This window comes from Aphelocoma coerulescens, unplaced genomic scaffold (genome assembly GCF_041296385.1).
Source record: "Aphelocoma coerulescens isolate FSJ_1873_10779 unplaced genomic scaffold, UR_Acoe_1.0 HiC_scaffold_180, whole genome shotgun sequence".
Lineage (NCBI taxonomy): Eukaryota > Metazoa > Chordata > Aves > Passeriformes > Corvidae > Aphelocoma > Aphelocoma coerulescens.
This window is the reverse complement of record NW_027183528.1, coordinates 145,564-172,316: the sequence shown is the minus strand read 5'-3', so window position 1 is coordinate 172,316 and position 26,753 is coordinate 145,564. Positions and strand designations below refer to the sequence as shown.

Here is a 26,753-nt window from a genome sequence, read left to right as displayed (position 1 = left end):
GCGGGGCCAAGCGGCGGCTGCGGGCGGAAAGGGGCGGGAAAAGGGGCGGGAAATGGGCGGGAAATGGGCGGGAAATGGGCGGGAAATGGGCGGGAAATTGGCGGGGAAATGGGCGTGGCCACGCCTTTTCTATAGGGGAAGGGGCGGGGCGAGCAACGGCGGGAGAGAGAGGGGAAGGGCGGTGCCTATAGGAGGAAAAAGGGGCGGGTACGGGCCGGCGGTGTCCCCTATAGGGGCGGGGTGATGTGAGGGGCTCAGCCCGGCTCCCGGGGGTTCCTGGGGGAGCGGGGTGCGGCTGGGAGGTGCGAGGGCAGAGCAAGTGAGCGGCGGGGTTTTACAGCAGGAGCTCCTGAGGGACCCCGGGGCGAACTGGGACGTACTGGGAACAACTGGGAGCTGCGGTGGGTGGGAGACGCCTCTTGCCGCGGGGCGGAACCGAAACGCTGCACTCACCCGGGCTCTTTTTGCTGTTGCGCGCTCCAGAGGACTCTTTTCACCGCCGTTCACTTCCGCTCCACCGCTTCCGCCTTCCTCTGTGGCGACGGAGCTGGCGGTGAGGGGGACGCGGGCCCCGAACCCTTCCGGGACCCCCGGGACCCTCTGTGGGCATCGCCCTTCGGTGATTTTACACCTCCGGAGCCGCCGCCGGGCGCTGAGGCGCAGCCATGACCCGGCACGGCAAGAACTGCACGGCGGGGGCCGTGTACAGCTACCACGAGAGGAAGAAGGACACAGGTGGGAGCGGGGAAAGGGGCGCGGGGCCGCCCCGGGAGGGGACGCGGGGCCGCCCCGGGACGGGACGGGGCCCGCAGCGTCCCCCTGGTGCTGTCCCCGCAGCGGCCTCGGGCTACGGGACCCAGCGGGTGCGCGTCGGGCGCGACGCCATCAAGGACTTCGACTGCTGCTGCCTGTCCCTGCAGCCCTGCCGCGACCCCGTGGTTACGTGAGGGAGACCCCAAAAATACCCTAAAAACACCCCAAAATAACACCGGGACCCCCTAATAGAGTCCCAGCCCTGCCGCGACCCCGTGGTCACCTGAGGGAGACCCCAAAAATACCCTAAAAACACCCCAAAACAGCACCGGGACCCCCCAAAAACAGTCCCAGCCCTGCCGCGACCCCGTGGTCACGTGAGGGAGACCCCAAAAACACCCCCAAAAACACCCCAAAATGGCACCGGGAACCCCCAAAAACAGTCCCAGCCCTGCCGTGACCCCGTGGTCACGTGAGGGAGACCCCAAAAAACACCCTAAAAACACCCCAAAATAACACCGGGACCCCCCAAAACAGTCCCAGCCCTGCCGGGACCCCGTGGTCACCTGAGGGAGACCCCAAAAAACATCCTAAAAACACCCCAAAATAACACCGGGACCCCCCAAAAACAGTCCCAGCCCTGCCAGGACCCCGTGGTCACCTGAGGGAGACCCCAAAAATACCCCCAAAAGGCACCGGGACCCCCCAAAAACAGCCCCAAAACCAGCCCAAAATAACACCGGGACCCCCAAAAATACCCTAGAAACAGCCCCGAGAACCCCAAAAACAGCACTAGGGCCTCCAAAACCCCCCCAAAACAGCCCTGGGACCCCCAAAAACACACCGGGACCCCCCAAAACAGTCCCAGCCCTGCCGTGACCCCGTGGTCACGTGAGGGAGACCCCAAAAATACCCCCAAAAACACCCCAAAATAACACCGGGACCCCCTAATAGAGTCCCAGCCCTGCCGCGACCCCGTGGTCACCTGAGGGAGACCCCAAAAACACCCTAAAAACACCCCAAAACAGCACCGGGACCCCCCAAAAGAGCCCCAAAATGGCACCAGGACCTCCCAAAACACCCCAAAAACAGCCCCGGGACCCCCAAAACCCCCCCAAACAGCCCTGGGACCCCCAAAAACACCGCGGGACCCCCAAGAACACCCCCAAAATAGCACCAGGACTCCCAAATCCACCCCAAAACACCCCAAAAAACAGCACCGGGACCCCCAAAACCACCCCAAAATAACCCCTGGGACCCCCAAACCAGTCCCAGCCCTGCCGCGACCCCGTGGTCACCTGAGGGAGACCCCAAAAATACCCCTAAAAACACCCCAAAATGGCACCGGGACCCCCCAAAACCAGCCCCAAAACCAGCCCAAAATAACACCGGGACCCCCAAAAATACCCTAGAAACAGCCCCGGGAACCCCAAAAACAGCACTAGGGCCTCCAAAACCCCCCCAAAACAGCCCTGGGACCCCCAAAAACCACCCCCAGGACCCCCCAAAACAGTCCCAGCCCTGCCGCCACCCCGTGGTCACCTGAGGGAGACCCCAAAAATGCCCCCAAAAACACCCCAAAATGGCACCGGGACCCCCCAAAAACAGTCCCAGCCCTGCCGGGACCCCGTGGTCACCTGAGGGAGACCCCAAAAATACCCCCAAAAACACCCCAAAACGGCACCGGGACCCCCCAAAAACAGTCCCAGCCCTGCCGCGACCCCGTGGTCACCTGAGGGAGCCCCCAAAAACAGCACCGGGACCCCCAAAAAGAGCCCCAAAAACAGCCCCGGGACCCCCAAAATAGCACTGGGACCCCCAAAAACAGCACCGGGACCCCCAAAACCACCCCCACAATGGCACCGGGAGCCCCAAAAACACCGTGGGACCCCCCAAAACAGTCCCTGCCGCGACCCCGTGGTCACATGAGGGAGACCCCAAAAATGCCCCCAAAATAACACCGGGACCCCCAAAAATACCCCCAAAACCACCCCAAAATGGCACCGGGACCCCAAAAACAGCCCCAGCCCTGCCGCGACCCCGTGGTCACCTGAGGGAGCCCCCAAAAACAGCACCGGGACCCCCAAAAAGAGCCCCAAAAACAGCCCCGGGACCCCCAAAATAGCACTGGGACCCCCAAAAACAGCACCGGGACCCCCAAAACCACCCCCACAATGGCACCGGGAGCCCCAAAAACACCGTGGGACCCCCCAAAACAGTCCCTGCCGCGACCCCGTGGTCACATGAGGGAGACCCCAAAAATGCCCCCAAAATAACACCGGGACCCCCAAAAATACCCCCAAAACCACCCCAAAATGGCACCGGGACCCCCAAAACAGTCCCAGCCCTGCCGTGACCCCGTGGTCACGTGAGGGAGACCCCAAAAACAGCACCAGGCCCCCCAAAAACACCCCCCAAAATACCACCCCGGAACCCCCAAAAACAGCCCCGGGACCCCCAAAAACAGCCCCGGGACCCCCAAAAATACCCCAAAACCAGCCCCGAGACCCCCAAAACCAGCCCCGGGAGCCCCAAAATAACACCGGGAGCCCCAAAAACACCGCGGGACCCCCAAAAACACCCCCAAAATAGCACCAGGACTCCCAAATCCCCCCGGAAACAGCACTGGGACCCCCAAAAACCCACCCAAAATAACACCGGGACCCCCCAAAACAGTCCCAGCCCTGCCGGGACCCCGTGGTCACCTGAGGGAGACCCCAAAAAACATCCTAAAAACACCCCAAAATAACACCGGGACCCCCCAAAAACAGTCCCAGCCCTGCCAGGACCCCGTGGTCACCTGAGGGAGACCCCAAAAATACCCCCAAAAGGCACCGGGACCCCCCAAAAACAGCCCCAAAACCAGCCCAAAATAACACCGGGACCCCCAAAAATACCCTAGAAACAGCCCCGAGAACCCCAAAAACAGCACTAGGGCCTCCAAAACCCCCCCAAAACAGCCCTGGGACCCCCAAAAACACACCGGGACCCCCCAAAACAGTCCCAGCCCTGCCGTGACCCCGTGGTCACGTGAGGGAGACCCCAAAAATACCCCCAAAAACACCCCAAAATAACACCGGGACCCCCTAATAGAGTCCCAGCCCTGCCGCGACCCCGTGGTCACCTGAGGGAGACCCCAAAAACACCCTAAAAACACCCCAAAACAGCACCGGGACCCCCCAAAAGAGCCCCAAAATGGCACCAGGACCTCCCAAAACACCCCAAAAACAGCCCCGGGACCCCCAAAACCCCCCCAAACAGCCCTGGGACCCCCAAAAACACCGCGGGACCCCCAAGAACACCCCCAAAATAGCACCAGGACTCCCAAATCCACCCCAAAACACCCCAAAAAACAGCACCGGGACCCCCAAAACCACCCCAAAATAACCCCTGGGACCCCCAAACCAGTCCCAGCCCTGCCGCGACCCCGTGGTCACCTGAGGGAGACCCCAAAAATACCCCTAAAAACACCCCAAAATGGCACCGGGACCCCCCAAAACCAGCCCCAAAACCAGCCCAAAATAACACCGGGACCCCCAAAAATACCCTAGAAACAGCCCCGGGAACCCCAAAAACAGCACTAGGGCCTCCAAAACCCCCCCAAAACAGCCCTGGGACCCCCAAAAACCACCCCCAGGACCCCCCAAAACAGTCCCAGCCCTGCCGCCACCCCGTGGTCACCTGAGGGAGACCCCAAAAATGCCCCCAAAAACACCCCAAAATGGCACCGGGACCCCCCAAAAACAGTCCCAGCCCTGCCGGGACCCCGTGGTCACCTGAGGGAGACCCCAAAAATACCCCCAAAAACACCCCAAAACGGCACCGGGACCCCCCAAAAACAGTCCCAGCCCTGCCGCGACCCCGTGGTCACCTGAGGGAGCCCCCAAAAACAGCACCGGGACCCCCAAAAAGAGCCCCAAAAACAGCCCCGGGACCCCCAAAATAGCACTGGGACCCCCAAAAACAGCACCGGGACCCCCAAAACCACCCCCACAATGGCACCGGGAGCCCCAAAAACACCGTGGGACCCCCCAAAACAGTCCCTGCCGCGACCCCGTGGTCACATGAGGGAGACCCCAAAAATGCCCCCAAAATAACACCGGGACCCCCAAAAATACCCCCAAAACCACCCCAAAATGGCACCGGGACCCCCAAAACAGTCCCAGCCCTGCCGTGACCCCGTGGTCACGTGAGGGAGACCCCAAAAACAGCACCAGGCCCCCCAAAAACACCCCCCAAAATACCACCCCGGAACCCCCAAAAACAGCCCCGGGACCCCCAAAAACAGCCCCGGGACCCCCAAAAATACCCCAAAACCAGCCCCGAGACCCCCAAAACCAGCCCCGGGAGCCCCAAAATAACACCGGGAGCCCCAAAAACACCGCGGGACCCCCAAAAACACCCCCAAAATAGCACCAGGACTCCCAAATCCCCCCGGAAACAGCACTGGGACCCCCAAAAACCCACCCAAAATAACACCGGGACCCCCCAAAACACCGCAGGACCCCCCAAAAACAGTCCCAGCCCTGCCGGGACCCCGTGGTCACGTGAGGGAGACCCCAAAAACAGCCCTAAACAGCATCGGGACCCCCAAAAACAGCCCCAAAACCACCCCGGGACCCCCCAAAACAGCCCCAGCCCTGCCGCGACCCCGTGGTCACGTGAGGGAGACCCCAAAAATACCCCCAAAAACACCTCGGGACCCCCAAAACCAGCCCCGGGACCCCCAAAACCAGCCCCAAAATAGCACCAGGACTCCCAAATCTCCCCAAAACCACCCCAAATCAGCACCGGGACCCCCAAAAACAGCACCGGGACCCCCAAAAACAGCACCGGGACCCCCCAAAACAGTCCCAGCCCTGCCGCGACCCCGTGGTCACGTGAGGGAGCCCCCAAAAACACCCTAAAAACACCCCAAAACAGCACCGGGACCCCCCAAAAGAGCCCCAAAATGGCACCAGGACCTCCCAAAACACCCCAAAACCAGCCCCGGGACCCCCAAAAACAGCCCTGGGACCTCCAAAACCCCCCCAAAACAGCCCTGGGACCCCCAAAAACTACCCCTAGGACCCCCAGAAACCCCCCAGGACCCTCAAAACCTCCCCAAAACCACCCCTGGGACCCCCAGGACTTCCCAAAACCCCCAGAAACTCCCCCAAGACCCTCAAAACCTCCCCAAAACCACCCCTGGGACCCCCAGGACTTCCCAAAACCCCCAGAAACTCCCCCAAGACCCTCAAAACCTCCCCAAAACCACCCCTGGGACCCCCAAAAACCACCCCTGGGACCCCCAGAAACTCCCCCAAGACCCTCAAAACCTCCCCAAAATCACCCCTGGGACCCCCCAAAACCACCCCCAAGACCCTCAAAACCTCCCCAAAATCACCCCTGGGACTCCCCCCAAACCCCCTCTCAGGACCCCTCAAAAATATTGGGGTCCTCCCAACAACCCCCAGGAAACCCCTGGACTCCCAAAATTTCCCCCCCCACCCAAATTTTGGGGACCCTCCCCCATTACCCTCCCACCCCAATCTCCCCCTTTCACCCCTCCCATCTCAGGGTGCCTGAACCCCCCAAAATTTGACCTTTGGGAGTCCCCCACACCCCATAAGACCCCCCCCCCCCCCCAAACTATTAAACCCCCTCCAAAATATTTTGGGGTGCCCCTGACCCCCCCCTTTTCCCTCCCCCCAGCCCTGACGGGTTCCTGTACGAGCGCGAGGCCATCGTGGGGTTCCTGCTGCACCGCAAGGCTCAGATCGCCCGCGAGACCAAGGTGGGGGTCCCCAAAACCCCCGGCGGGTTCCCGAAACCTCGGGGGTCCCCAAAACCTCAGGGGGACCCCAAAACCTCTGGGTTTTGGCATTTTTCCCTTCGTGTTTCCTCACGGGAAATGTGAGGGGAGAAAAGGGCGGGAAAGGTGAGGGGGGAAAAGGGAGGGAAAGGTGAGGGGGGAAAAGGGAGGGAAAGGTGAGGGGGGAAAAGGGAGGGAAAGGTGAGGGGGGAAAGGGAGGGAAAGGTGAGGGGAGAAAAGGGAGGGAAAGGTGAGGGGGGAAAAAGGGAGGAAAATGTGAGGGGAGAGAAAATGGCAGGAAATGTGAGGGTAAAAAGGGAGGGAACGTGAGGGGAGAAACATGAGGGGGAAAAGAGCAGGAAACGTGAGGAGAGAAAAGGGAGGGAAAGGTGAGGGGGGAAAAAAGGGAGGGAAAGGTGAGGGGAAAAAAGGAGGGAAAGGTGAGGGGGAAAAGGGAGGGAAAGGTGAGGGAGGAAAAGGGAGGGAAAGGTGAGGGGGGAAAAGGGCGGGAAAGGTGAGGGGGGAAAAGGGAGGGAAAGGTGAGGGGGGAAAAGGGCGGGAAAGGTGAGGGGGGAAAAGGGAGGGAAAGGTGAGGGGAGAAAAGGGAGGGAAAGGTGAGGGGGGAAAAGGGAGGGAAAGGTGAGGGGAGAAAAGGGAGGGAAAGGTGAGGGGGGAAAAGGGCGGGAAAGGTGAGGGGAGAGAAAACGGCGGGAAATGTGAGGGTAAAAAGGGAGGGAACGTGAGGGGAGAAACATGAGGGGAATAAGAGCAGGAAACGTGAGGAGAGAAAAGGGAGGGAAAGGTGAGGGGAAAAAAGGAGGGAAATGTGAGGGGGGAAAAAAGGGAGGGAAAGGTGAGGGGGAAAAAGGAAAGGAAAAGTGAGGGGGAAAAGGGAGGGAAAGGTGAGGGGGGAAAAGGGAGGGAAAGGTGAGGGGAGAAAAGGGCGGGAAAGGTGAGGGGAGAAAAGGGAGGGAAAGGTGAGGGGGGAAAAGGGCGGGAAAGGTGAGGGGGGAAAAGGGAGGGAAAGGTGAGGGGAGAAAAGGGAGGGAAAGGTGAGGGGAGAAAAGGGCGGGAAAGGTGAGGGGGGAAAAGGGCGGGAAAGGTGAGGGGGGAAAAGGGAGGGAAAGGTGAGGGGAGAAAAGGGAGGGAAAGGTGAGGGGAGAAAAGGGCGGGAAAGGTGAGGGGAGAAAAGGGAGGGAAAGGTGAGGGGAGAGAAAACGGCGGGAAAGGTGAGGGTAAAAAGGGCGGGAACGTGAGGGGAGAAACATGAGGGGAATAAGAGCAGGAAACGTGAGGAGAGAAAAGGGAGGGAAAGGTGAGGGGAGAAAAGGGAGGGAAAGGTGAGGGGAAAAAAGGAGGGAAATGTGAGGGGGGAAAAGGGAGGGAAACGTGAGGGGGGAAAAGGGCGGGAAAGGTGAGGGGAGAGAAAACGGCGGGAAATGTGAGGGTAAAAAGGGAGGGAACGTGAGGGGAGAAACATGAGGGGAATAAGAGCAGGAAACGTGAGGAGAGAAAAGGGAGGGAAAGGTGAGGGGAAAAAAGGAGGGAAATGTGAGGGGGGAAAAGGGAGGGAAAGGTGAGGGGGGAAAAAAGGGAGGGAAAGGTGAGGGGGAAAAAGGAAAGGAAAAGTGAGGGGGAAAAGGGAGGGAAAGGTGAGGGGGGAAAAGGGAGGGAAAGGTGAGGGGAGAGAAAACGGCGGGAAATGTGAGGGTAAAAAGGGAGGGAACGTGAGGGGAGAAACATGAGGGGGAAAAGAGCAGGAAACGTGAGGAGAGAAAAGGGAGGGAAATGTGAGGGGAAAAAGGGAGGGAAAGGTGAGGGGGGAAAAGGGAGGGAAAGGTGAGGGGAAAAAGGGAGGAAAATGTGAGGGGAGAGAAAATGGCAGGAAATGTGAGGGTGAAAAGGGAGGGAAAGGTGAGGGGAGAAAAGGGAGGGAAAGGTGAGGGGAAAAAGGGAGGAAAATGTGAGGGGAGAGAAAATGGCAGGAAATGTGAGGGTAAAAAGGGAGGGAACGTGAGGGGAGAAACATGAGGGGAATAAGAGCAGGAAACGTGAGGAGAGAAAAGGGAGGGAAAGGTGAGGGGAGAAAAGGGAGGAAAATGTGAGGGGAGAGAAAATGGCGGGAAATGTGAGGGTAAAAAGGGAAGGAAACATGAGGAAAGAAAAGGGAGGGAAAGGTGAGGGGGGAAAAGGGAGGGAAAGGTGAGGGGAGAAAAGGGCGGGAAAGGTGAGGGGGAAAAGGGAGGGAAAGGTGAGGGGGGAAAAGGGAGGAAAATGTGAGGGGAGAGAAAATGGCAGGAAATGTGAGGGGGGAAAAGGGAGGAAAATGTGAGGGGAGAGAAAATGGCAGGAAATGTGAGGGGAGAAAAGGGCGGGAAAGGTGAGGGGGGAAAGGGAGGAAAAGGTGAGGGGAGAGAAAACGGCGGGAAATGTGAGGGTAAAAAGGGAGGGAACGTGAGGGGAGAAACATGAGGGGAATAAGAGCAGGAAACGTGAGGAGAGAAAAGGGAGGGAAAGGTGAGGGGAGAAAAGGGCGGGAAAGGTGAGGGGAGAAAAGGGTGGGAAATGTGACGGTAAAAAGGGAAGGAAGCGTGAGGGGAAAAAGGGAGGGAAATGTGAGGGGAGAGAAAATGGCAGGAAATGTGAGGGAAGAAAAGGGAGGGAAACGTGAGAGGAAAAGGGAGGGAAGTGAGGGAAGAAAGGGAGAGAAACGTGAGGGGGGAAAAGGGAGGAAAATGTGAGGGGGGAAGAGGGCGGGAAAGGTGAGGGGGGAAAAGGGAGGGAAAGGTGAGGGGGGAAAAGGGAGGGAAAGGTGAGGGGGGAAAAGGGAGGAAAATGTGAGGGGGGAAGAGGGCGGGAAAGGTGAGGGGGGAAAAGGGAGGGAAACGTGAGGGGAGAGAAAACGGTGGGAAATGTGAGGGTAAAAAGGAAGGGAAACATGAGGAAAGAAAAGGGCGGGAAAGCTGAGGAGAGAAAAGGGCGGGAAAGCTGAGGGGAGAAAAGTGGAGGGAAACGTGAGAGTGGAAAAGGGAGGGAAACGTGAGAGTGGAAAAGGGAGGGAAAGGTGAGGGGGAAAAGGGAGGAAAATGTGAGGGGAAAAGGGAGGGAAAGGTGAGGGGAGAAAAATTCAGGGGGAGTCCCCAAAGTTTAGGAATGGAGTGTCTGCAAATGAGGCAGAGTTGGGGATTTTGGGGCAGGATTTTGGGGGGGTCCCCGAAGTTCGCGGGGTCCCCAAAATCCCGGGAGGATCCCCACAATCAGGGCAGGGGGCCTGAAATCCAATAAATTCGGGGGAACTCCGGAGTTTTGGGGGAGTCTGGGGTTTTTTTTTTTGAGGTCCCTCCCTGATTTTGGCGTCCCCCCACGTTTATGGGCCTGCTCTGGGGGGGGGGGGGAGGGCGGTGCTCCGGAATTTGGGGAGGGTTTGGGTGGTCTGTGAGGGGTTTGAGGGTAGATTTGGGGGTCTCCCCGAGATTTTGGGGGGCCCCAATTTTGGGGTTCCCTCCCCTTAGGCCTACGAGCGGCAGCGGGCGCAGCGGCGCCGGGAGCGGGAGCAGCGCCAGGGGGAGGGGGCGGCCGCCGCCATCAGGGGCTTCCTGGAGGCCGAGACCCCCCTGGGGAAGGGGGAGACCCCCGGGACCACCGGTAAGGGGGGGGTCTGGGTGGGATTTTGGGGGGGTCTGAGTGGGGTTTGGGGGGGTCTGAGTGGGGTTTGGGGGGATTTTGGGGGGTCTGGGTGGGGTTTGGGGGGGTTTTGGGGGGTCTGAGTGGGGTAAGGAGAGGTTTGGGGGGGTCTGGGTGGGATTTTGGGGGGTCTGAGTGGGGTAAGGGGGGATTTTGGGGGGTCTGGGTGGGGTTTGGGGGGGTTTGGGGGGGTCTGAGAGGGGTAAGGGGGGATTTTGGGGGGTCTGGGTGGGGTTTGGGGGGGTTTTGGGGGGCCTGAGTGGGGTAAGGGGAGGTTTGGGGGGGTCTGGGTGGGATTTTGGGGGGTCTGAGTGGGGTTTGGGGGGATTTTGGGGGATCTGGGTGGGGTTTGGGGGGGTTTTGGGGGGTCTGGGTGGGGTAAGGGGGGATTTTGGGGCGTCTGGGTGGGGTTTGGGGGGATTTTGGGGGGTCTGGGTGGGTCTGAGTGGGGTTTGGGGGGATTTTGGGGGGTCTGGGTGGGTCTGAGTGGGGTTTGGGGGGATTTTGGGGGGTCTGGGTGGGGTTTGGGGGGGTTTTGGGGGGTCTGAGTGGGGTAAGGAGAGGTTTGGGGGGGTCTGGGTGGGATTTTGGGGGGTCTGAGTGGGGTTTTGGGGGGTCTGAGTGGGGTTTGGGGGGATTTTGGGGGGTCTGAGTGGGGTTTGGGAGGGGTTTGGGGGGATTTTGGGGGTTCTGGGAGGAGTTGAGGGGATTTTGGGGGTTTGGGGGATCTGAGTAGGGTTTGGGGGGGATTTTGGGGGGTTTGGGGGGATTTTGGGGGCTCTGAGAGGGGTTTGGGGGGATTTTGGGGGGTCTGAGTGGGGTTTGGGGGGATTTTGGGGGCTCTGAGTGGGGTTTGGGGGGATTTTGGGGCAGTCTGGGTGGGTTTTGGGGGGATTTTGGGGGAGTCTGGGTGGGTTTTGGGGGGATTTTGAGGGGTCTGAGTAGGTTTTGGGGGGTGCTGAGATGTTTCTAGGGAGCTGGGTGGGGTCTCGGGGGGATATTGGGGGGCCTGAGTGGGGTCGGGGAGGGATTTTGGGGGATCTGGGAGGGGTTTGGGGGGATTTTGGGGAATCTGGGTGGGGTTTGGGGGGATTTTGGGGGTTTGGGGGGATTTTGGGGGCTTGGGGGAGGGGGATTTTGGGGGGTCTGAGTGGGGTTTGGGGGGGTTTTGGGGGGTCTGAGTGGGGTTTGGAGGGGATTTGGGGGGGGCTGGGTGGGGTTTGGGGGGATTTTGGGGGGTCTGAGTGGGGTTTGGGGGGCGCTGAGATGTTTTTAGGGAGCTGGGTGGGGTCTCAGGGGGATTTTGGGGGGTCTGGGAGGGGTTTGGGGGGGATTTTGGGGGATTGGGGGGATTTTGGGGGGTCTGACCGGCGTTTTGGAGGATTTTGGGGGATCTGGGTGGGGTTTGGGGGGATTTTGGAGGGATTTTGGGGGGTCTGAGTGGGGTTTGTGGGGATTTTGGGGGGTCTGAGTGGGGTTTGGGGGGATTTTGGGGGTTCTGGGAGGAGTTGAGGGGATTTTGGGGGTTTGGGGGATCTGAGTAGGGTTTGGGGGGGATTTTGGGGGGTTTGGGGGGATTTTGGGGGCTCTGAGAGGGGTTTGGGGGGATTTTGGGGGGTCTGAGTGGGGTTTGGGGGGATTTTGGGGGTCTGGGTGGGGTTTGGGGGGATTTGGGGGGTTTGGGTGGGGTTTGGGGGGCGCTGAGATGTTTTTAGGGAGCTGGGTGGGGTCTCAGGGGGATTTTGGGGGGTCTGGGAGGGGTTTGGGGGGGATTTTGGGGGTTTGGGGGGATTTTGGGGGGGTCTGGGTGGGGTTATGGGGATTTTGGGGGTTTGGGGGGTCTGAGTGGGGTTTGGGGGGGATTTTGGAGGGATTTTGGGGGCTCTGGGTGGGATTTGGGGGGATCTGGGAGGGGTTTGGGGGGATTTTGGAGGGTCTTGGGGGGGTTGGGGGGGATTTTGGGGCGTCTTGGGGGGATTTTGGGGGTCTGGGGGGGATTTGGGAGGCTCTGGGAAGGATATTTGGGGTTTGGGGTGGGAAGACCCCCGTGACCCCAATAAGGGGGGGGGATTTTTGGGGGGGGAGGCTGCTTTGGGGGGGCTGTGGGGCCGGGATTTGGGGTTGGGGGTCACTCGGTGCCCTCCCCCTCCCCCCCCCCCAGGTGCCCCCGGCCCCTCGGGACCCCTCCCCAGTTTCTGGATCCCCTCGCTGACCCCGGAGGCCGGAGCCGAGCGGCTGCAGAAGCCCGTGAGTGGCCACGGGCGGAGCCCACGGGGCCACCCCAAAGGCACAGCGGGACCCCAGAGGCGCCCCAGATCCCAAATCCCGCCCCCAGCCCCAAAACCTTCTAAATCCACACAAAAAAACCCATAAAATCACCCCAAAACCTTCCAAAATCCACACAAATCCACACAAAAACCCCATAAAATCACCCCAAAACCTTCTAAATCCACACAAAAACCCCATAAAACCTTCCCAAATCCACATAAAAACCCACAAAAACCCCATAGAATCACCCCAAAACCTTCCCAAATCCACACAAAAACCCACAAAAACCCCCATAAAATCACCCCAAAACCTTCTGAAATCCACAGAAAAACCCCACAAAACCTTCCGAAATCCACACGAAAAGCCACCAAAACCCCATAAAATCACCCCAAAACCTTCTGAAATCCACAGAAAAACCCCATAAAATCACCCCAAAACCTTCTGAAATCCACACAAATCCATACAAAAACCCCATAAAATCACCCCACAACCTTCCGAAATCCACACAAAAAACCCCATAAAATCACCCCAAAACCTTCTAAATCCACACAAAAACCCCATAAAATCACCCCAAAACCTAAATCCACAGAAAAACCCCATAAAATCACCCCAAAACCTAAATCCACAGAAAAACCCCATAATATCACCCCAAAACCTTCCGAAATCCACAGAAAAACCCCACAAAATCACCCCAAAACCTTCCGAAATCCACACAAAAACCCCATAAAATCACCCCAAAACCTTCTAAAGTCCACACAAAACCCCATAAAATCACCCCAAAACCTTCTAAAATCCACAGAAAAACCCCATAAAATCACCCCAAAACCTTCTAAAATCCACAGAAAAACCCCACAAAATCACCCCAAAACCTTCTGAAATCCACAGAAAAACCCCACAAAAACCCCATAAAATCACCCCAAAACCTTCCGAAATCCAGAGAAAACCCCACAAAAACCCCATAAAACCTTCTGAAATCCACAGAAAAATCCACAAAATCACCCCAAAACCTTCCGAAATCCAGAGAAAACCCCACAAAAACCCCACAAAAACCCCACAAACCCCACAAACCCCTGCAAAACCCCACAAAAACCCCAAATCGGGGGGGTTTAGGGTGTTTTTGTGGGGTTTTTGGGTGGTTTTGTGGGGTTTTGGGGTAGTTTTGTGGGATTTGTGGTGTTTTTGTGGGGTTTTAGGGCTTTTTTTGAGGTTTTGGGGTGTTTTTGTGAGGTTTTGTGGGGTTTTGGGGTGGTTTTGTGGGGTTTTGGGGTGCTTTTGTGGGGTTTTGGGGTAGTTTTGTGAGGTTTTGGGGTGCTTTTGTGGGGTTTTGGGGTAGTTTTTGTTGGGTTTTTGGGTGGTTTTGTGGGGTTTTGGGGTGGTTTTGTGAGGTTTTGGGATGGTTTTGTGAGGTTTTGTGGGGTCAGGGTTGTTTTGTGGGATTTTGGGGTGCTTTTGTGGGGTTTTGGGGTGGTTTTGTGGGGTTTTGGGGTGGATTTTGTTGGGATTTGGGATGTTTTTGTGGGTTTTGGGGTGTTTTTGTGAGGTTTTGGGGTGGTTTTGTGGGTTTTGAGGTTTTTGTGAGGTTTTAGGGTCGTTTTGTGGGGGTTTTTTTTGAGGTTTTGGGGTGTTTTTTTGAGGTTTTGGGGTCGTTTTGTGAGGTTTTGGGGTGGTTTTGTGGGGCTTTGGGGTGAATTTTGTTGGGATTTGTGGTGTTTTTGTGGGGTTTTTGGGTGGTTTTGTGGGGTTTTGGGATGGTTTTGTGAGGTTTTGTGGGGTCAGGGTTGTTTTGTGGGATTTTGGGGTGCTTTTGTGAGGTTTTGGGGTGGTTTTGTGGGGTTTTGGGGTGGATTTTGTTGGGATTTGGGATGTTTTTGTGGGTTTTGGGGTGGTTTTGTGGGGTTTTTTTTGAGGTTTTGGGGTCGTTTTGTGAGGTTTTGGGGTCGTTTTGTGAGGTTTTGGGGTGCTTTTGTGGGGCTTTGGGGTGGTTTTGTGAGATTTGTGGTGGTTTTGTGGGATTTAGGGTTGTTTTTGAGGTTTTGGGGTGCTTTTGTGGGGTTTTGGGGTGGTTTTTGTTGGGATTTGGGATGTTTTTGTTGGGGTTTTGGGGTGGTTTTGTGGGGTTTTGTGGGGTCAGGGTCGTTTTGTGAGGTTTTGGGGTGCTTTTGTGGGGCTTTGGGGTGAATTTTGTTGGGATTTGTGGTGTTTTTGTGGGGTTTTTGGGTGGTTTTGTGAGGTTTTGGGATGGTTTTGTGAGGTTTTGTGGGGTCAGGGTTGTTTTGTGGGATTTTGGGGTGCTTTTGTGGGGTTTTGGGGTGGTTTTGTGGGGTTTTGGGGTGGATTTTGTTGGGATTTGGGATGTTTTTGTGGGTTTTGGGGTGGTTTTGTGAGGTTTTGGGGTGGTTTTGTGGGTTTTGAGGTTTTTGTGAGGTTTTAGGGTCGTTTTGTGGGGGGTTTTTTTGAGGTTTTGGGGTGTTTTTATGAGGTTTTGGGGTCGTTTTGTGAGGTTTTGGGGTGCTTTTGTGGGGCTTTGGGGTGAATTTTGTTGGGATTTGTGGTGTTTTTGTGGGGGTTTTGGGTGGTTTTGTGGGGTTTCGGGGTGGTTTTGTGGGTTTTGAGGTGTTTTTGTGAGGTTTTGGGGTGGTTTTGTGGGGTTTTGGGGTGGATTTTGTTGGGATTTGGGATGTTTTTGTGGGTTTTGGGGTGGTTTTGTGGGGGTTTTTTTTGAGGTTTTGGGGTCGTTTTGTGAGGTTTTGGGGTCGTTTTGTGAGGTTTTGGGGTGCTTTTGTGGGGCTTTGGGGTGGTTTTGTGAGATTTGTGGTGGTTTTGTGGGATTTAGGGTTGTTTTGTGGGGTTTTAGGGTTGTTTTTGAGGTTTTGGGGTGCTTTTGTGGGGTTTTGGGGTGGTTTTTGTTGGGATTTGGGATGTTTTTGTTGGGGTTTTGGGCTGTTTTTGTGAGGTTTTGGGGTGTTTTTATGAGGTTTTGGGGTCGTTTTGTGGGGTTTTGGGGTGCTTTTGTGGGGCTTTGGGGTGGTTTTTGTTGGGATTTGGGATGTTTTTGTGGGGTTTTTGGGTGGTTTTGTGGGGTTTCGGGGTGGTTTGAGGTTTTGGGCTGTTTTTTGGGGGTTTGGGCTGTTTTAGGCTGTTTTTCTGTGATTTTAGGCTGTTTTGGTGAGGTTTTGTGGTATTTTTGTGCGGATTTTGGGGTGTTTTTGTGAGGTTTTGGGGTGGTTTTGTGCGGTTTTGGGGTATTTTTGTGCGGTTTTGGGGTGCTTTTGTGAGCTTTTGGGCTGTTTTGTGAGGTTTTAGGCTGCTTTTGTGATGTTTTGGGCTGGTTTAGGCTGTTTTTGTGAGCTTTTGGGCTATTTTTGTGCGGTTTTAGGCTATTTTTGTGTGGTTTTGGGGTGTTTTTCTGGGATTTGGGCTGTTTTGGGCTGTTTTTGTGAGGTTTTGGGGTATTTTTGTGCAGTTTTAGGCTGTTTTTCTGTGATTTTAGGCTGGTTTTGTGCGGTTTTGGGGTATTTCTGTGAGGTTTTGGGGTATTTCTGTGAGGTTTTGGGCTGGTTTTGTGTGGTTTTGGGCTGGTTTTGTGCGGTTTTGGGCTGTTTTTGTGAGTTTTTGGGCTGTTTTTGTGTGGTTTTGGGGTGTTTTTCTGGGATTTGGGCTGTTTTTGTGAGCTTTTGGGCTGTTTTTGTGCGGTTTTGGGGTATTTTTGTGAGGTTTTGGGCTGTTTTTCTGGGATTTGGGCTGTTTTGGGCTATTTTTGTGCGGGTTTGGGCTATTTTTGTGCGGTTTTGGGGTGTTTGTCTGGGATTTGGGCTGTTTTGGGCTGGTTTTGTGAGGTTTGGGCTATTTTTGTGCAGTTTTGGGCTATTTTAGTGCGCTTTTGGGCTATCTCTGTGCGCTTTTGGGCTATTTCTGTGCGCTTTTGGGCTATTTTTGTGCGCTTTTGGGCTATTTTAGTGAGGTTTTGGGCTATTTCTGTGCGCTTTTGGGCTATTTTAGTGCGCTTTTGGGCTGTTTTTGTGCCGTTTTGGGCTATTTTAGTGCAGGTTTGGGCTATTTTTGTGCAGCTTTGGGCTGGTTTTGTGCACTTTTGGGCTATTTTTGTGCGGTTTTGGGCTATTTTTGTGAGGTTTTGGGCTGTTTTTCTGGAATTTGGGATGTTTTAGGCTCTTTTTGTGAGGTTTTGGGCTATTTTTGTGCGCTTTTGGGCTATTTTAGTGCAGTTTTGGGGTATTTCTGTGCACTTTTGGGCTATTTTTGTGCGGTTTTGGGGTATTTTTGTGAGGTTTTAGGCTATTTCTGTGTGGTTTTGGGGTATTTCTGTGTGGTTTTGGGCTGTTTTGTGAGGTTTTAGGGCTGTTTTTCTGTGGTTTGGGCTGTTTTGGTGAGCTTTTGGGCTATTTCTGTGCGCTTTTGGGCTGTTTTTGTGAGGTTTTGGGCTATTTTTGTGCGCTTTTGGGCTATTTTAGTGCAGGTTTGGGCTATTTCTGTGCGCTTTTGGGCTGGTTTTGTGCAGTTTTGGGCTATTTTTGTGCGATTTTGGGCTATTTTTGTGCGGTTTTGGGCTATTTTAGTGCAGTTTTGGGCTATTTTTGTGCAGGTTTGGGCTATTTTTTGTGCAGGTTTGGGCTATTTTTGTGCAGTTTTGGGCTATTTTTGTGCAGTTTTGGGCTATTTTAGTGAGCTTTTGGGCTATTTCTGTGCGCTTTTGGGCTATTTTAGTGCGCTTTTGGGCTGGTTTTGTGCAGTTCTGGGCTATTTTTGTGCGATTTTGGGCTATTTTTGTGCGCTTTTGGGCTATTTCTGTGCGCTTTTGGGCTATTTTTGTGCAGGTTTGGGCTATTTTAGGGCGGTTTTGGGCTGTTTTTGTGCAGGTTTGGGCTATTTTTGTGCGGTTTTGGGCTGTTTTTCTGGGATTTGGGATGTTTTAGGCTCTTTTTGTGAGGTTTTGGGCTATTTTTGTGCGGTTTTGGGGTGTTTTTCTGGGATTTGGGCTGTTTTGGGCTGGTTTTGTGAGGTTTGGGGCTGTTTTGGTGAGGTTTTGGGCTGTTTTTCTGTGATTTTAGGCTGTTTTGTGCGGTTTTGGGCTGGTTTTGTGAGGTTTTGGGGTGTTTTGTGAGGTTTTGGGGTATTTTTGTGAGGTTTTAGGCTGTTTTTCTGTGATTTAAGGCTGGTTTTGTGCGGTTTTGGGGTATTTCTGTGAGCTTTTGGGCTGGTTTTGTGCAGTTTTGGGCTATTTTTGTGAGTTTTTGGGCTATTTTTGTGCGGTTTTGGGGTGTTTGTCTGGGATTTGGGCTGTTTTGGGCTGGTTTTGTGAGGTTTGGGCTATTTTTGTGCAGTTTTGGGCTATTTTAGTGCGCTTTTGGGCTATTTCTGTGCGCTTTTGGGCTATTTTTGTGCAGGTTTGGGCTATTTTAGTGCAGGTTTGGGCTATTTTAGGGCACTTTTGGGCTATTTTAGGGCGGTTTTGGGCTATTTCTGTCTGCTTTTGGGCTATTTTAGTGCGCTTTTGGGCCATTTTTGTGCGGTTTTGGGCTATTTTAGTGCGATTTTGGGCTATTTCTGTGCGCTTTTGGGCTATTTCTGTCTGCTTTTGGGCTATTTTTGTGCAGTTTTGGGCTATTTCTGTGCGCTTTTGGGCTATTTCTGTGCGCTTTTGGGCTATTTTAGTGCACTTTTGGGCTATTTCTGTGCGCTTTTGAGCTATTTTTGTGCGCTTTTGGGCTATTTTAGTGCAGTTTTGGGCTATTTTTGTGCGCTTTTGGGCTGTTTTTGTGCAGTTTTGGGCTATTTTAGTGCAGGTTTGGGCTATTTTAGTGCAGGTTTGGGCTATTTCTGTGCGCTTTTGGGCTATTTCTGTGCGCTTTTGGGCTGTTTTAGTGCAGGTTTGGGCTATTTTAGTGCGCTTTTGGGCTATTTTAGTGCGCTTTTGGGCTATTTTAGTGCGCTTTTGGGCTATTTCTGTACGCTTTTGGGCTATTTTAGTGCGCTTTTGGGCTATTTCTGTGCGCTTTTGGGCTATTTTTGTGCAGGTTTGGGCTATTTTAGTGCAGGTTTGGGCTATTTTAGGGCACTTTTGGGCTATTTTAGGGCGGTTTTGGGCTATTTTTGTGAGCTTTTGGGCTGTTTTTGTGCAGTTTTGGGCTATTTTTGTGCAGCTTTGGGCTGGTTTTGTGCACTTTTGGGCTATTTTTGTGCGGTTTTGGGGTATTTTTGTGCGGTTTTGGGGTGTTTTTCTGGGATTTGGGCTGTTTTGGGCTGGTTTTGTGAGGTTTGGGCTATTTTAGTGCGCTTTTGGGCTATTTTAGGGCGGTTTTGGGCTATTTTAGTGCAGGTTTGGGCTATTTTAGTGCAGGTTTGGGCTATTTCAGTGCGATTTTGGGCTATTTTAGTGCGATTTTGGGCTATTTTTGTGCGCTTTTGGGCTATTTCTGTCTGCTTTTGGGCTATTTCTGTGAGCTTTTGGGCTATTTTAGTGCAGGTTTGGGCTATTTTAGTGCGCTTTTGGGCTGTTTTTGTGCAGTTCTGGGCTATTTCTGTGCGCTTTTGGGCTGTTTCTGTGCGCTTTTGGGCTATTTTAGTGCGATTTCGGGCTATTTCTGTGCGCTTTTGGGCTATTTTAGTGCGCTTTTGGGCTATTTTAGTGCAGGTTTGGGCTATCTCTGTGCGCTTTTGGGGTCCCCCTGACCCCTTTCCCCCCCCCCTCAGGACCGCTGTGTCCGGTGCCCCATGTCCGGCCGGAAGCTGCGCCTGGCCCAGCTGGTCCCGGTCCGGTTCTGTCCGGCCGAGCCGGGGCTGAGCCCGGGCCAGCTGCTGGCCCGAGAGCCCAGCGAGCGCTACGTGTGCGCCCTGAGCCGGGACCCGCTGGGCAACGCCACCCCCTGCGCCGTGCTGCGGCCATCGTGAGTGACCACTGAGCCCCGGGGGCCCTCGGGAGTGACCACTGACCCTCGGGAGTGACCACTGAGCCTCGGGAGTGACCACTGACCCCCAGGGACCCCCTAAAACCCCCTGGGACCCTCGGGAGTGACCACTGAGCCCCGGGGGCCATCAGGAGTGACCACTGACCCTCGGGAGTGACCACTGACCCCCTGGGACCCCCTGAGACCCTTGGGAGTGACCACTGAGCCCCGGGGGCCCTCGGGAGTGACCACTGACCCTCAGGAGTGACCACTGAGCCCCTGAGACCCCTGGGACCCCCTGAGCCCCTCAGGAGTGACCACTGACCCCCAGGGACCCCCTGAGACCCTCAGGAGTGACCACTGAGCCCCGGGGGCCATCGGGAGTGACCACTGACCCTCGGGAGTGACCACTGAGCCCCTGAGACCCCTGGGACCCCCTGAGCCCCTCGGGAGTGACCACTGACCCTCAGGAGTGACCACTGAGCCCCAGGGACCCCCTAAAGCCCCCTGGGACCCTCGGGAGTGACCACTGAGCCCCTGAGACCCCTGGGATCCCCTGAGACCCTCAGGAGTGACCACTGAGCCCCGGGGGCCATCAGGAGTGACCACTGACCCTCAGGAGTGACCACTGACCCCCTGGGACCCCCTGAGACCCTCAGGAGTGACCACTGAGCCCCTGGGACCCCCTAAAACCCCCTGAGACCCTCGGGAGTGACCACTGAGCCCCGGGGGCCCTCGGGAGTGACCACTGACCCTCAGGAGTGACCACTGACCCTCAGGAGTGACCACTGAGCCCCGGGGAGCCCCTAAAACCCCCTGGGACCCTCGGGAGTGACCACTGAGCCCCGGGGGCCCTCAGGAGTGACCACTGACCCTCAGGAGTGACCACTGAGCCCCTGAGCCCCTCGGGAGTGACCACTGACCCTCGGGAGTGACCACTGACCCCCTGAGACCCCAGGGACCCCCTGAGACCCTCGGGAGTGACCACTGAGCCCCCGGGGCCCTCGGGAGTGACCACTGACCCTCAGGAGTGACCACTGAGCCCCTGGGACCCTCGGGAGTGACCACTGACCCCCCTAAAACCCCCTGAGACCCTCAGGAGTGACCACTGAGCCCCTGAGACCCCTGGGACCCCCTGAGACCCTCGGGAGTGACCACTGAGCCCCGGGGGCCATCAGGAGTGACCACTGACCCTCAGGAGTGACCACTGACCCCCTGGGACCCCCTGAGACCCTTGGGAGTGACCACTGAGCCCCTGGGACCCCCAGGGACCATCGGGAGTGACCACTGAGCCCCGGGGGCCATCAGGAGTGACCACTGACCCTCGGGAGTGACCACTGACCCCCAGGGACCCCCTGAGACCCTCAGGAGTGACCACTGACCCCCAGGGACCCCCTAAAACCCCCTGAGACCCTCAGGAGTGACCACTGAGCCCCGGGGGCCATCAGGAGTGACCACTGACCCTCAGGAGTGACCACTGACCCCCTGGGACCCCCTGAGACCCTCGGGAGTGACCACTGAGCCCCTGGGACCCCCAGGGACCATCGGGAGTGACCACTGACCCCCAGGGACCCCCTGAGACCCTCAGGAGTGACCACTGACCCCTAGGGACCCCCTAAAACCCCCTGAGACCCTCAGGAGTGACCACTGAGCCCCAGGGACCATCGGGAGTGACCACTGACCCTCAGGAGTGACCACTGACCCCCAGGGACCCCCTAAAACCTCCTGAGACCCTCGGGAGTGACCACTGAGCCCCAGGGACCATCGGGAGTGACCACTGACCCTCAGGAGTGACCACTGAGCCCCGGGGGCCCCCTAAAGCCCCCTGGGACCCTCAGGAGTGACCACTGAGCCCCGGGGGCCCTCGGGAGTGACCACTGAGCCTCAGGAGTGACCACTGAGCCCCAGGGACCCCCTAAAGCCCCCTGGGACCCTCGGGAGTGACCACTGACCCCCAGGGACCCCCTAAAACCCCCTGAGACCCTCAGGAGTGACCACTGAGCCCCTGAGACCCCTGGGACCCCCTGAGACCCTCAGGAGTGACCACTGAGCCCCAGGGACCCCCTAAAGCCCCCTGGGACCCTCGGGAGTGACCACTGAGCCCCGGGGGCCCTCGGGAGTGACCACTGACCCTCAGGAGTGACCACTGAGCCCCAGGGACCCCCTAAAGCCCCCTGGGACCCTCAGGAGTGACCACTGAGCCCCGGGGACCCCCCAAACTCCCCCCAAGCTCCCCCCAGTTCCCCCACGGACCCCCCGATTTCCCTCTCCGGCCCCCCCGCCCGGTCATCCCCACGCCCCCAATCTGACCTCTGACCCCCGAGTGACCCCTGAGTGACCCCCAAATGACCCCGAGTGACCCCAAAGTTCCTTAAATGACCCCGAGTGACCCCGAGTGACCTCTAAATGACCCCAAATGACCCCGAGTGACCCCAAACTGCCCCCAAATGACCCCTAAATGACCCCGAGTGACCCCTAAGTGACCCCGAGTGACCCTAAGTGACCCCGAGTGACCCTAAATGACCCCGAGTGACCCCCAAATGACCCCGAGTGACCCCTAAATGACCCCAAACTGCCCCTGAGTGACCCCAAAGTTCCCTAAATGACCCCGAGTGACCCCTGAGTGACCCCAAATGACCCCTAAGTGACCCCTAAATGACCCCGAGTGACCCCAAACTGCCCCCAAATGACCCCGAGTGACCCCAAAGTTCCTTAAATGACCCCGAGTGACCCCGAGTGACCCCAAAGTTCCTTAAATGACCCCTGAGTGACCCCTAAATGACCCCGAGTGACCCCAAACTGCCCCCAAATGACCCCTGAGTGACCCCAAAGTTCCTTGAATGACCCCGAGTGACCCCGAGTGACCTCTAAATGACCCCGAGTGACCCCTAAATGACCCCAAACTGCCCCTGAGTGACCCCAAAGTTCCCTAAATGACCCCGAGTGACCCCAAAGTTCCTTAAATGACCCCGAGTGACCCCTAAATGACCCCTAAATGACCCTGAGTGACCCCAAAGTTCCCTAAATGACCCCGAGTGACCCCCAAATGACCCAGAGTGACCCAGAGTGACCCCAAATGACCCTGAGTGACCCCTAAGTGACCCCCAAATGACCCCGAGTGACCCCAAAGTTCCTTAAATGACCCCGAGTGACCCCTGAGTGACCCTGAGTGACCCCAAATGACCCCTGAGTGACCCCGAGTGACCCCTGAGGGACCCTGAGTGACCCCAAATGACCCCTGAGTGACCCCTAAATGACCCTGAGTGACCCCTGAGTGACCCCAAATGACCCCTGAGTGACCCCAAAGTTCCCTAAATGACCCCAAGTGACCCCGAGTGACCCCAAAGTGACCCAGAGTGACCCCGAGTGACCCCTAAATGACCCCTAAATGACCCTGAGTGACCCCAAACTGCCCCCAAATGACCCCGAGTGACCCCAGAGTTCCTTAAATGACCCCGAGTGACCCCTAAATGACCCCAAACTGCCCCTGAGTGACCCCAAAGTTCCCTAAATGACCCCAAGTGACCCCGAGTGACCCCAAAGTGACCCAGAGTGACCCCGAGTGACCCCTAAATGACCCCTAAATGACCCTGAGTGACCCCAAACTGCCCCCAAATGACCCCGAGTGACCCCAGAGTTCCTTAAATGACCCCGAGTGACCCCTAAATGACCCCAAACTGCCCCTGAGTGACCCCAAAGTTCCCTAAATGACCCCGAGTGACCCCAAATGACCCCGAGTGACCCCTAAATGACCCCCGAGTGACCCCTGAGTGACCCCAAATGACCCCGAGTGACCCCTAAATGACCCCCGAGTGACCCCTGAGTGACCCCAAATGACCCCGAGTGACCCCAAACTGCCCCCAAATGACCCTGAGTGACCCCAAAGTTCCTTAAATGACCCCGAGTGACCCCTAAATGACCCCTAAGTGACCCCTAAGTGACCCCTAAATGACCCCGAGTGACCCTGAGTGACCCCAAACTGCCCCCAAATGACCCCGAGTGACCCCTAAGTTCCTTAAATGACCCCAAAGTGACCCAGAGTGACCCCGAGTGACCCCAAAGTTCCTTAAATGACCCCGAGTGACCCCTGAGTGACCCTGAGTGACCCCAAATGACCCCTGAGTGACCCCAAAGTTCCTTAAATGACCCCGAGTGACCCCGAGTGACCCCTGAGTGACCCAGAGTGACCCCGAGTGACCCCTAAATGACCCCAAATGACCCCTGAGTGACCCCGAGTGACCCCTGAGTGACCCTGAGTGACCCCTAAATGACCCCGAGTGACCCCTGAGTGACCCTGAGTGACCCCAAATGACTCCGAGTGACCCCTGAGTGACCCCAAACTGCCCCTGAGTGACCCCAAACTGCCCCCAAATGACCCCTAAATGACCCCGAGTGACCCCTAAATGACCCCAAATGACCCCGAGTGACCCCAAACTGCCCCCAAATGACCCCAAATGACCCCGAGTGACCCCAAAGTTCCTTAAATGACCCCGAGTGACCCCTAAGTGACCCCGAGTGACCCCAAACTGCCCCCAAATGACCCCAAACTGCCCCCAAAGTTCCCTAAATGACCCCGAGTGACCCCTAAATGACCCCGAGTGACCCCAAACTGCCCCCAAATGACCCCTAAGTGCCCCCTAAGTGCCCCCGGGTGCCGCAGGGGGGCCGTGGTCACTCTGGACTGCGTCGAGCGCCTGATCCGCCGGGACATGCGGGACCCCCTGAGCGGGGACCCCCTGGGCGACGGCGACATCATCGTCCTGCAGCGGGTCTGGGGGCGCGGGGGGGGATTTGGGGGGGTCTGGGGGGGGTTTGGGGGGGTCTGGGGGAGTTTGGAGGGGGTTTGGGGGGATTTGGGGGGGTTTCGGGGGGATTTGGGGGGTCTGGGGGAGGTTTGGGGGGATTTTGGGGGGGTCTGGGAGGGGGTTTGGGGGGTCTGGGAGGGGGTTTGGGGGGATTTTGGAGGGTCTGGGTGGCGTTTGGGGGAGGTTTGGGGGGATTTTGGGGGGGTCTGGGAGGGGGTTTGGGGGGTCTGGGGGAGGTTTGGGGGGATTTTGGAGGGTCTGGGTGGCGTTTGGGGGAGGTTTGGGGGGATTTTGGGGGGATTTGGGGGGGATTTTGGGTGGCCTGAGGGTCCCTGGGAAGGACTGGGGGGGATTTTGGGGGGGCTAGGTGGGGTTTGGGGGGATTTTGGGGGGGTTTGGGGGGATTTGGGGGGGTCGGGGAGGGGGTTTGGGGGGGGATTTGGGGGGATTTTGGGGGAGTTTGGAGGGGGTTTGGGGGGATTTGGGGGGGTTTGGGAGGGATTTTGGGGGGCCTGAGGGTCCCTGGGAAGGACTGGGGGGGATTTTGGGGGGGCTAGGTGGGGTTTGGGGGGATTTTGGGGGGGTTTGGGGGGGATTGTGGGGGGATTTTGGGGGGTTTGGGAGGGATTTTGGGGGGCCTGAGGGTCCCTGGGAAGGACTGGGGGGGATTTTGGGGGGCTGGGTGGGGTTTGGGGGGATTTTGGGGGGATTTGGGGGGTCTGGGGGAGGTTTGGGGGGATTTGGGGGGATCTGGGGGGGTCTGGGGGAGGTTTGGGGGGATTTTGGAGGGTCTGGGTGGCGTTTGGGGGAGGTTTGGGGGGATTTGGGGGGATTTGGGGGGATTTTGGGGGGCCTGAGGGTCCCTGGGAAGGACTGGGGGGGATTTTGGGGGGGCTGGGTGGGGTTTGGGGGGGATTTTGGGGGTTCGGGGAGGGGGTTTGGGGGGGATTTGGGGGGGTCTGGGGGAGTTTGGAGGGGGTTTGGGGGGATTTGGGGGGGTCTGGGAGGGGGTTTGGGGGGGATTTGGGGGGATTTTGGGGGGTTTGGGAGGGATTTTGGGGGGCCTGAGGGTCCCTGGGAAGGACTGGGGGGGATTTTGGGGGGTCTGGGTGGGGTTTGGGGGGATTTTGGGGGGGTTTGGGGGGGATTGTGGGGGGTCTGGGAGGGGTTAGGGAGGGGTTTGGGGGGATTTTGGGGGGTCTGGGAGGGGTTTGGGGGGATTTTGGGGGTATTGTGGGGGGATTTGGGGGGATTTGGGGGGGTCTGGGTGGGGTTTGGGGGTTCTAGGACGGATTTGGGGTGCGTTTGGGGGGTCTGGGGGGGGGGTTGGGGTGGGTTTTGGGGTTTTTGGGGTGGGTTTTGGGGTTTTTTTGGGGTTTTTAGGGTGGGTTTTTGGGGGGGCTGTGGGGTTTTTGGGGTGGGTTTTTGGGGTTTTTGGGGTGGGATTTGGGTGGGTTTGGGTATTTTTTGGGGGTTTTTGGGGTGGGTTTTTGGGGTTTTTGGGGTGGGTTTTTGAGGTTTTTGGGGTGGGTTTTGGGTATTTTTTGGGGGTTTTTGGGGTGGGGTTTTGGGGTTTTTGGGGTGGGGTTTTGGGGTTTTTGGGGTGGGTTTTGGGTGGGTTTTTGGGGTTTTTGGGGTGGGGTTTTGGGTGGGTTTGGGTGGGTTTTTGGGGTGGGTTTTTGAGGTTTTTGGGGTGGGTTTTGGGTATTTTTTGGGGGTTTTTGGGGTGGGTTTTTGAGGTTTTTGGGGTGGGTTTTGGGTATTTTTTGGGGGTTTTTGGGGTGGGGTTTTGGGGTTTTTGGGGTGGGGTTTTGGGGTTTTTGGAGTGGGTTTTGGGTGGGTTTTTGGGGTTTTTGGGGTGGGGTTTTGGGTGGGTTTGGGTGGGTTTTTGGGGTGGGTTTTTGAGGTTTTTGGGGTGGGTTTTGGGTATTTTTTGGGGGTTTTTGGGGTGGGGTTTTGGGGTTTTTGGGGTGGGTTTTGGGTATTTTTTGGGGGTTTTTGGGGTGGGGTTTTGGGGTTTTTGGGGTGGGGTTTTGGGGTTTTTGGGGTGGGTTTTGGGTGGGTTTTTGGGGTTTTTGGGGTGGGGTTTTGGGTGGGTTTGGGTGGGTTTTTGGGGTGGGTTTTTGAGGTTTTTGGGGTGGGTTTTGGGTATTTTTTGGGGGTTTTTGGGGTGGGGTTTTGGGGTTTTTGGGGTGGGGTTTTGGGGTTTTTGGGGTGGGGTTTTGAGGTTTTTGGGGTGGGTTTTGGGTATTTTTTGGTGGTTTTTGGGGTTGGTTTTTGGGGTTTTTGGGGTGGGGTTTGGGGTGGGTTTTTGGGGTGGGTTTTCGGGGCTCTGCGGGGACAATTTTGGGGTCCCCCCTCCCCCTCCCTCACCCCGTTTTTCCCCTCCCCCCCCCAGGGCGGGACCGGCTTCGCCGGCGCCGGGGTCTCCCTGGAGGCCAAGAAATCGCGGCCGGTGATGCAGGCCTAGGGGGGACCCCGAAACCGGGGGGACTCCGAAACTGGGGAGCCCCCCAAAATTGGGGAGGGGGGCAAAAAAAAAACCCC

The 26,753-nt window shown here is 56.9% G+C and overlaps 1 protein-coding gene across 1 annotated transcript; it reads left to right on the top strand.

Annotated features, from left to right (window-relative positions):
• The first annotated feature begins 388 nt into the window (after positions 1–388).
• On the top strand, positions 389–26,753 carry NOSIP (nitric oxide synthase interacting protein). The gene is made up of 8 exons (XM_068998825.1): positions 389–735; positions 838–943; positions 6,448–6,529; positions 10,060–10,192; positions 12,393–12,478; positions 19,208–19,401; positions 24,062–24,170; positions 26,605–26,753. The coding sequence occupies exons 1-8, from the start codon at positions 666–668 to the stop codon at positions 26,674–26,676; spliced, it is 852 nt and encodes a 283-aa protein (XP_068854926.1). The 5' UTR covers positions 389–665; the 3' UTR covers positions 26,677–26,753.

What these genes read in the sequence shown, in the direction of transcription:
- NOSIP (XM_068998825.1), top strand. Translation starts at nt 666, where the DNA reads ATGACCCGGCACGGCAAGAACTGCACGGCGGGGGCCGTGTACAGCTAC. An exon ending in TGCGCCGTGCTGCGGCCATC is followed by an intron (nt 19,402 to 24,061) that starts GTGAGTGACCAC and finishes CGGGTGCCGCAG; the next exon opens with GGGGGCCGTGGTCACTCTGG. An exon ending in ACATCATCGTCCTGCAGCGG is followed by an intron (nt 24,171 to 26,604) that starts GTCTGGGGGCGC and finishes TCCCCCCCCCAG; the next exon opens with GGCGGGACCGGCTTCGCCGG.